The sequence below is a fragment of the Oncorhynchus masou genome, chromosome 26 (assembly GCF_036934945.1).
Source record: "Oncorhynchus masou masou isolate Uvic2021 chromosome 26, UVic_Omas_1.1, whole genome shotgun sequence".
NCBI classification, from domain to species: Eukaryota; Metazoa; Chordata; class Actinopteri; order Salmoniformes; family Salmonidae; genus Oncorhynchus; species Oncorhynchus masou.
The window spans coordinates 8,859,484-8,869,823 of record NC_088237.1 but is presented as its reverse complement, the minus strand read 5'-3'; the positions used below and the strand labels follow the sequence as shown (position 1 = coordinate 8,869,823).

The 10,340-nt window shown below is 41.2% G+C and overlaps 1 protein-coding gene across 1 annotated transcript; it reads left to right on the top strand.

The window, feature by feature from the left end:
* Positions 1–2,679: 2,679 nt before the first annotated feature.
* Positions 2,680–10,110, top strand: LOC135514728 (serine-threonine kinase receptor-associated protein-like). The gene is made up of 9 exons (XM_064938275.1): positions 2,680–3,212; positions 3,478–3,613; positions 4,953–5,034; positions 5,237–5,309; positions 5,395–5,494; positions 5,841–5,978; positions 6,276–6,412; positions 7,921–8,070; positions 9,364–10,110. Exons 1-9 carry the CDS (start codon positions 3,101–3,103, stop codon positions 9,429–9,431), a joined length of 996 nt encoding a protein of 331 aa, XP_064794347.1. The 5' UTR covers positions 2,680–3,100; the 3' UTR covers positions 9,432–10,110.
* Positions 10,111–10,340: the final 230 nt, after the last annotated feature.

Here is a 10,340-nt window from a genome sequence, read left to right as displayed (position 1 = left end):
GTACCAGTGCACCAAGTCTGGAAACAACAGGACCATGAACAGCTTCTACCCCCAAGCCAATAGACTGCTAAACAAGACAGCTAAATAGCTAATCAAATGGCAACCCGGACTGCCTGCATTGACCCCTTTTTTGCACTAACTCTCTTGGACACACTGGACTACCCAAACACTGACACCCCCCCCCCCCTCACACACACACACACACACACACACACATTTTCACACTCACCACATATGCTGTGGCGACTGTCTTATTTATCCTGTTGCCTTGTCACTTTACCCCTACCTATACACTATCGGTCAAAAGTTTGAGAACACCTACTCATTCAAGGGTTTTTCTTTATTTTTTACTATTTTCTACATTGTAGAATAATAGCGAAGGCATCAAAACTATGAAATAACACATATGGAATCATGTAGTAACCAAAAAAAGTGTTACTACAAATCAAAATCTATTTTATATTTGAGATTCTTTAAATATCCACCCTTTGCATTGATTACAGCTTTGCACACTTGGCATTCTCTCAACCAGCTTCATCTGAAATGCTTTTCAAACAGTCTTGAAGGAGTTCTCACATATACTGAGCACTTGTTGGCTGCTTTTCTTTCACTCTGCAGTCCGACTCATCTCAAACCATCTCAATTTGGTTGAGGTATGGGGATTGTGAAGGCCAGGTCATCTGATGCAGAACTCTATCACTCTCCTTCTTGGTAAAATAGCCCTTACACAGCCTGGTGGTGTGTTGGGTCATTGTCCTGTTGAAAAACAAATGACAGTCCCACTAAGCCCAAACCAGATGGGATGGCGTATTGCCTCTGAATGCTGTGGTAGCCATGCTGGTTCAGTGTGCCTTGAATTCTAAATAAATCACGGACAGTCACCAGCTAAGCACCCCCACACCATCACACCTCCTCCTCCATGCTTACGGTGGGAAATACACATGCGGAGATCATCTGTTCACCTACTCTGCGTCTCACAAAGAAACGGTGGTTGGAACCAAAAATCTCCAATTTGGACTCCAGACCAAAGGACAAATTTCCAAGCATCTAATGTCCATTGCTCGTGTTTCTTGGCCCATGCAAGTCTCTTCTTCTTATTGGTGTCCTTTAGTAGTGGTTCCTTTGCAGCAATTCGAACATGGCAGTCCTCATGAGAGCCAGTTTGAGCCAGTTTCATCATAATGCTTGATGATTTTTGCAACTGCACTTGAAAGAAACTTTAAAAGTTCTTGACATTTTTCAGATTGATTGACCTTCATGTCCTAAAGTAATGATGGACTGTCATTTCTCTTTGCTTATTTGAGCTTTTCTTGGTCGTTTACCAAATAGGGCTATCTTCTGTATACCCCCCTACCTTGTCACAACACAACTGATTGGCTCAAATGCATTAAGAAGGAAAGAAATCCCACAAATTCACTTCTAAGAAGGCACACCTGTTAATTGAAATACATTCCAGGTGACGACCTCATGAAGCTGGTTGAAAGAATGCCAAGAGTGTGTAAAGCTGTCATCAAGGCAGAGGGTGGCTATTTGAAGAATCTCAAACACTTTTTTGGTTACTACATGATTCCATATGTGTTATTTCATATAGTTTTGATGTCTTCATTATTATTCTACAATGTAGAAAATAGTAAAAATAAAGCAAAACCCTTGAATGAGTAGGTGTTCCAACACTTTTGTCTGGTAGTGTACATTGCTACCTCAATTAACTGTAGGTACTATTAAGTTGTTTTTTTTAGGGTATCTGTACTTTACTTTACTATTTATATTTTTGAAAACTTTTATTTTTACACCCAAAAGTACAGGTTACATTTTTAATGCTTAACGGGACAAGAAAATGGTCACACACTTATCAAGAGAACATCCCTGGTCATCCTTGCCGCCTCTGATCTGGTGGACTCACTAAACACATGCTTCGTTTGTAAATGATGTCTGAGTGTTGGAGTGTGCCACTGGCTATCCGTAAATATAAATAAATAAATTCCGTAATTTTAAATGATTTATATATTGGCTTTCACTTTTGATACTTAAGTATATTTTCTCAATTACATTTACTGTTGATATTTAAAACGAAATACTTTAAAACTTTTACTCCAGTAGTATTTTACTGGGTGACTTTCACTTTTTATTGAGTCATTTTTTATTAAGGTATCTTTACTTCTACTCAAGTATAACAATTGGGTACTTTTTCCACCACTGGTGGAAAGTGTGCTTCTAGACTAGAACCCTGGGGGCCTTAATCCAGAACCCTCTTTCTGCCTCTATGTTTCATGTACAATCTGTGTGTGGCAAAACCATCTAAGGCAAGTCTACATGTTATTTTCAACATCATAGAGCTTTGCACAAATTGTACCCCTCACACTCCTGCTCTAGATTTACACATGTCCCCTCAAAAAGTTATGTACATTTTACAATATTATAATATTCAATGTAGCACGTTAAAATATGAGTCTTGATGATACCGATAAATACAGACAGGATGAGCAATCATTTGGAGTCTCAATGTATTATCAAATATTATTCGAAAAAGTTGGTGGACACGTTTAAAATATTTGACAAAGTGGAAAATTATATATGATTTCATTGTACCACCAATGATCTTGAGTCTTGACCATTAACTTAGATCTGGGACTTTTATTTAGAAAAATACGTCAGCGTTCGTGATACCGGAAGTATTTCTATATTTACAATATTTTTTAAATACCTAAGGCCGCTAACTGCACGTTGCTAGTTAGTTGCAATATTGTAGCTATTAGCGCTCTTTCCTAGCTGGGAGAGAAGCCCTTTGCCTTCACTGAAACATCAATATCTTCGCTTAATTCCCTCTCTTTTTTTCATAAAATCTAGTTAACGTTGGTTGCGTTATCTTCAAACTATCTAGAATCGTTGGCTAGCTAATGTCTGTCAAGCTAACTTTGGTTCCATTGGAAGCTAACGTCAGCTATTCTGCACGAGCCAGAGTTTTAACAATCTCATTCCATACATTAGCTAGCCAGTTGCAAGCTGTCATTTATATTCATTAACTAGCTCCATACTTTTGGTGATATTATTTAACAGTTTGTATTGTTTACTAGCTAGTCAGTCTGAAACAAAGGTGAGCATGGCAATGAGACAGACACCACTCACCTGCTCTGGCCACACAAGACCTGTGGTGGATCTAGCCTTCAGTGGAATCACCCCATACGGGTATTTTCTCATCAGTGCCTGCAAAGGTAAGATATATTTGCTAGATACAGTCCTTGTAGTAGATAACCATAGATAATTGTTTAGAAAATAGTGAATTTAAAGTAGAGGTAAACAAAGTTCCATCACACCTTTTCCTCTGGTGGGAGTTAGAATAGAGAGGGGAATTGAATAATGTAATTTTGAAAATGATCATCAGACTATTTCACTTATGTATGTGCTACAGTTGGCGGTACTGTAGTTGTCTAACCACTTGTGAATGTACTAACCACTTATGAATGTTCCTTCTTGTAGATGGCAAACCCATGTTGCGCCAGGGAGACACAGGGGACTGGATCGGAACGTTCTTGGGTCACAAGGGTGCTGTCTGGGGGGCAACTCTGAATAATGAAGCCACCAAGGCAGCCACTGCTGCTGCAGACTTCACTGCGTATGTATTTAGGCCTACAACATAGCCTGGCCATGACCATGTTATGACAACAATATAGAGCGCAATAGTAATGGAGGCTAGCCCTTGATCATGACTCCATTACATATAGGAGTCATTGGAAGAAGGCGTTTTGTTAAGAGCAGCAACGCTCAATCTGAACATTAACACATGTCGCTTGCGGTACGGTTTTGGAAGAACAATGACCTTAGCTTTCATATCAGCAAGAAATAGTTTTCAAAATACAAAAGGTTAAATTGATACCCCTTGATAGGGTTAGTGTTGCCGCGTGGCCATATCCCCATGTTACAGCGCTTGCTTTTATGGGAAACCGATGGAAGACGAGCAGCGACCACCTGTACTAATTGGCTAGCGTTCTCCAAACACTTGTTTGTACGATGAACTCGCCAGTTGTGGGCGCAGCTGTTGGCTGAAAACTGTAAGGAGAAGGCAGAATGCCGACGAGAGTTTGCGGGCTATAACGGAGGCTAACTTTGCCATGGCTTATTGGCCAACGCCTATGGGGAAAATAATGTTTTTAGGTGGATAAACGCCGAAAATAAGGTCTGCGGTAAACAAGGGTTTATGAGATAATTATGAAGCATTTATGTAATCCAAACAAGTAAAAAGTTAGTGACTTGTTAGCAACGGACTTATTTTGAGCACATAAGCTTTATAATTCATAAAGGTCAGGGTAACTGACTGATATTATCTCATAGAACAAAACAAATAAGATCGCCTAAGCCTCTGTTAACCTCAGACCTTAATTTCAGCATATATCCCATTCATTTCCCCAATAGGAATGGTGAACGAACCATAGGTAGAAAATGCCAACCAATTTCAGATTTTTAGGACTACAAGCTGGTGGGCTCTATAAATTTCCTGAGTGGCACAGTGGTCTAAGGCACTGCATCCCAGTGCTAGAGGCGTCACTACAGACACCCCGGTTCGAATCCAGGCTGTACCACAACTGCCGGTGATTGGGAGTCCCATAGGGCAGAATTTGTTCTTAACTGACCTAGTTAAATAAAGGTTAAAAAAATGTTGAATAAGTGTTGACTGCGGCACATATGGTACAGAACCAGGCTATAATCCTATACTGTACTTCAGAACAGAATGAGTGTTAAGTCTTCAAATTGTTAATTGAGAAATCTCCAAGATTTCTGACATTAGCTTATTACTCTCCTAGCCTAGGCACTAGTCTGTCTGCTTTAGCCAACTTATTTGTCGTTTCAACAACAGTTGTTGAAAGCAAACGCATGTCTGGCAAGTGGTAACTAGGCTACTGTATTATCTTTCTTGGCTGACATACTGATGATGACTGTATCTATTTGCTCTTCAGGAAGGTGTGGGATGCCGTGACTGGAGATGAGGTCCTCACGCTGGCACACAAGCACATTGTCAAGTCAGTCAATTTTACTCAGGTACTACAGTTACTTGGTACTGATATGGGTTTTACTGTATGTGTCAAATGTATGAGATTGAGGACTTAAATGCTCCCTGTCATGACAGTGTAAACCTGTTTACATGTCTTGCTTATCTTTTTTGTTCTAGGGATATTCTTATGGGACTTTCATGTATTGGATATTTGAGTCAACTTCTTCCCCCTCTATTTCTCTCTGACAGGATAGCAGTTGTCTGTTAACAGGAGGGAATGATAAGATAATACGCATCTACGACCTCAACAAACCGGAAGCAGGTTTGTACCAATGCAACCCCTCGTTTAATTGTTTGTGTGAACGTTTGGTTGTGTTTAGATATGTATTGTGTTTTGTTTCCCTCAGAACCGCAAGAGATTACAGGGCACACGTCTGCCATAAAGAAAGCCCTGTGGTGTAACAACGACACACAGATCCTCTCTGCTGCTGATGACAAAACCGTACGGTCAGTGCTCTTTGATCTGCCTGGTTCTACATTTGTCATGGATATTATTATGATGCCAAAAGGCTGATAGGATGACCACACACCTTATATACTATTGGGAACATTTGGAAGCATTTGCAGTCATTTTCCTTTGCAGCAAAAAGTCTCTGCCCAATATGAACACAGGAGGGCAGTGTGTGATTATCAACATTGAAAGGTGATTAACATACTATGGTCGTACAAGTCTGGCCATCACTCTGTCTTCGATTTTTGCTGTCATTTCTTGATGACTTTTCAATCAATAAGGTACTGTATCTATTGATCTAAAATTGCTATTGCTATATACGCACTCTGTTCCCTTGTGTAGACTGTGGGACAGGAATTCCACTGAGGTTGTGAAGCAGCTCTCCTTCGACATGTCAGTCAGCAGCATGGAGTACATCCCTGACGGAGAAGTTTTGGTCATCACCTATGGAAAGACCATTGCGTTCTACAATGCCCTCAGGTACAATACAGAAAACCCAGGCATTGCCCTCAGGCATAGCTCGAGTTAGATATTGCCACTAACCACAGATCTAGAATAAGATTTTCCCACCCCCAAACCTAGCCTAAACCATTAGGGGACTGATAAAATATCTGACCCTGTATCGTTGGTTAGGGACTACTTCTACCTAATCCTCAGGGGCAGTCATAGCATACAGTATATGATGTCCGTTATAATTTGATTTCTCTCATATTTGATATTGATGGCTAGTGCTAAAGCTGTGTGTGTTTCCTTACTCTGACTTGTGTTTCTCCCTAGTCTTGACATGATCAAGACTGTGGATGCCCCTGCCTCCATTCACTCTGCCTCGCTGCATCCAGATAAGGACTTCTTTGTTGCCGGGGGAGACGACTTCAAGCTCTACAAATTTGACTACGGCACCAAGGAGGAGTTGGGTAAGCAGCAGCTTACACTACAAAAAAACTTCACAAGGAGTCATATAAAATCACACCAATTTGCAGTGCATTCGGAAAGTATTCAGACCTCTTGACTTTTTCCACATTTTTTTACGTTACAGCCTCATTCTAAAATGTATTCAATTGTTTTCCCTCATCAATCTACACAACAGTCCATAATGACAAAGCAAAAGCAGTTTTTTATACATTTTTTAAATAAATAAAAAAACACGTAAATATCACATTTACATAAGTATACCCTTCACTCAATACTTTGTTGAAGCACCTTTGGCAGCGATTTAAAGCCTCAAATCTTCTTGGGTATGACGCTACAAGCTTGGCACACCTGTATTTAGGACATTTGTTCTCGGCAGATCCTCTCAATCTCTGTCAGGTTGGATGGGGAGCGTTGCGGCACAGTTCAAGTCTGGGCTCTGGCTGGGTCACTCAAGGACATTGAGACTTGTCCTGAAGCCACTAGTGTGTTGTTTTGGCTGTGTGCTTAGGGTCGTTGTCCTGTTGGAAGGTGAACCTTCGCTCCAGTATGATGTCCTGATCGCTCTGGAGCAGGTTTTTATCAAGGATCTCTCTGTGCTTTGCTTCGTTCAACTTTCCCTCGTTCTTGACTAGTCTCCCAGTCCCTGCAGCTGAAAAACATCCCCACAGCATGATGCTGTCACCACCATGCTTCACTGTAGGGATGGTGTCAGGTTTCCTACAGACGTGACGCTTGGCATTCAGGCCAAAGAGTTCAATCTTGGCTTCATCAGACCAGAGAATCTTGTTTCTCATGGTCTGAGAGTCCTTTATGTGTCTTTTGGCAAACTCCAGGCGGGCTGCCATGTGCCTTTTACTGAGCAGTGGCTTCCGTCTGGCCACTCTACCATAAAGGCCTGATTGGTGGAGTGCTGCAGAGATGGGAGAACCTTCCAGAAGGACAACCATCTCCACAGAGGAACTCTGGAGCTCTGTCAGAGTGACCTCCCTGACCAAGGCCCTTCTCTCCCGATTGCTCAGTTTGGCCGGGCGGCCAGCTCTCGGAAGAGTGTTGGTGGTTCCAAACTTCTTCCATTTAAGAGTGATAGAGGCCACTGTATTCTTGGGGACCTTCAAAGCTGCAGATTTATTTTGTTACCCTTCCCCAGATCTGTGCATCAACACAATCCTATTTTAAGTAAATGTATTTCATGTATTTCCGTTTTATTTTTAATACATTTGCAAAATTCTCAAAAAATCTGTTTTTGCTTTGTCATTGTGTGTAGATTGATTAGAAAAAAGTAATGCATTTTAGAATAAGGCTGTAATGTAACAAAATGTGTAAAAAGTCAACGAGTCTGAATAGTTTCCGAATGCGCTGTATATAAGAGAATGCTCACTCAATCCTAACCAACTTGCTGACATTGACCGCATACTGTTGGACGATAGTGGCTGGCTCACATGTATGGCTTTATGTGGACATGGTTATGGTCATGTTTAACACTGCTGTGGCTCTCTCTCCACTCCTGTAGAGTCGTACAAGGGCCACTTTGGGCCAGTACACTGCGTGCGGTTCAGTCCAGACGGGGAGCTGTATGCCAGTGGCTCTGAGGACGGTACGCTCCGACTGTGGCAGACTGCGGTCGGCAAAACCTATGGCCTGTGGAAGTGTGTCCTTCCTGGTGAGTTTTAATGCTTAATTCCAAATGAATAGGGATTCCTAGAAACTTTAGTATCTGAAATGACTGGGTAGGCATAAGTAATATGGCATGGTATTGGCCATGTGATGAGCGGTGCCTGGTTTCCTCCAGACGTGACAATTGGCATTCAGGCCTTAAAGTTCAATCTTGCTTTCATCGGTCTGAGAGTCATTTAGGTGCCTTTGGACAAACTCCAAGTGGGCTGTCGTGCCTTTTACTGAGGAGTGGCTTCTGTCTGGCCACTCTACCATAAAGGCCTGATTTGGTGGCGTGCTGCAGAGATGGTTGTCCTTCTGGAAGGTTCTCCCATCTCCACAGAGGAACTCTGGAGCTCTGTCAGAGTGACCATCGGGTTGTTGATCGCCTCCCTGACTAAGGTCATTCTCCCCTGATTACTCAGTTTGGCCGGGCGGCCAGCTCAAGGAAGAGTCTTGGTGGTTCCAAACTTCTTCCATTTAAGAATGATGCAAGCCACTGTGTTCTTGGGGACCTTCATTGCTGCAGAAATGTTTTGGTACCCTTCCCCAGATCTGTGCCTCAACACAATCCTGTCTCGGAGCTCTACGGTCCATCCTTTGACCTCATTGCTTGATTTTTACTCTGACATGCACTGTCAACTGTCATGTCCAATCAATAGAGTGTATCATAGGTGGACTCCAATCAAGTTGTAGAAACATCTCAAGGATTATTATTATTATTTTTTAAATTTCACCTTTATTTAACCAGGTAGGCTAGTTGAGAACAAGTTGTCATTTACAACTGCGACCTGGCCAAGATAAAGCAAAGCAGTGCAACAAACAACACAGAGTTACACATGGGATAAACAAAAGTACAGTCAATAACACAATAGAAAAATCTATATACAGTGTGTGCAAATGGAGCAAGGAGGTAAGGCAATAAATAGCCCATAGTAGCAAAGTAATTACAATTTAGCTAATTAACACTGGAGTGATAGATGTGCAGATGATGATGCGCAAGTAGAAATACTGGTGTGCAAAATAGCAAAAAAGGTCAATTTAAAAACAATATGGGGATGAGGTAGGTAGTTGGATGGGCTATTTACAGATGAGATTGATGACATTTAAAAAAACAAAAAAACATTTTAGAATAAGATTGTAACGTAACAAAATGTGGAAAAAGTCAAGGGGGTCTGAATACTTATCGGAAGGAGCACTGACTTCGTTAAGATGCTTGAAACCGAAATGGAACGAACCATGAATCTGGCACACTAATAGCTAGAGGCAAATGTCATTGATGTGTTATTTTCCTCAACAGAGGAGCTGGTGTCTGAGAACTCTGACACAATATACTGCACTCCTGCTGCTCCTGAGATCAAGGCCTGAGACGGATATTAAAGAAAGGAGAGCAGAAGGAGGTGAAGAGAAGAACAGGGTGTTCCAGTCTCTTCAGAACACCAAGCCCCAGCAAGGACCTGAGCCCCTCCTCTTCACCGGGAACTGATCTGGAGTTGAGCTCCCGATTTACACACGTGTTCAGGCAGACTCAACACACAAATCTACACACACAAAATGGGTTATAGTTGAAATTAGAACACACACACACACAGAGAGAGAGATTGAGCTCCAGAGGAAAGTAGTAGACCTGTGAGCATCAGGCTCATCGCTGCCTGCTTTCTCTCTGATCAGCTCAGTCTGTCTCCCCTGATCTGTCTGTCTGTTCAACACTGTGACCCCATGAACAATTTTTGTTTAAAATGTATTGACTTTAGGGGCAATTTGGTTCTCTGATTTATTTTCATTTTCCAATAAGGGAATACACACATAGTTACAGGGGGGAGGGAAACTGACGCCATCTTTGAGAAATTATGTTAATTTTCTCAATTCAATTATCTTAAATTCAGTAAAAGTGGTATTTTGTCCATACTTGTACCCTAAACTAGTATATAGGGAAATGTTCTCAAACAGGCGAGAGAGTAAAATTACTTAAGTTGTTTGCTTTGTATTTTTGTCCTTGGTTGCAACTTTGCAGTTATGTAATTTAAATAAAGAGACACATACATTATTTTATTTTTTATGCACAAAAAAAGCTTTTTGTTGCAGCAAGATAACTTATTGTATCAATTAAATGATAGTGCTTTGCAGTGAATTGTGCAAATGACTTGACTCACATACGTTTGAAATGTAAGTAGAGGGAAAATTGATCATTTCTATGCATTTCGGTAGCTCATAAATGCCTAAAATGTGCATGTACCCTTTACCAATGGCAAAGCTCGATGTTACCTCTCTTGTCCA

Bases quoted from the DNA above. Each gene is read 5' to 3' on its own strand.
- LOC135514728 (XM_064938275.1), top strand. From the start codon at position 3,101: ATGGCAATGAGACAGACACCACTCACCTGCTCTGGCCACACAAGACCT. The intron at 3,614-4,952 runs GTATGTATTTAG...TTTGCTCTTCAG, and splicing joins GCTGCTGCAGACTTCACTGC to GAAGGTGTGGGATGCCGTGA. The intron at 6,413-7,920 runs GTAAGCAGCAGC...CCACTCCTGTAG, and splicing joins CGGCACCAAGGAGGAGTTGG to AGTCGTACAAGGGCCACTTT.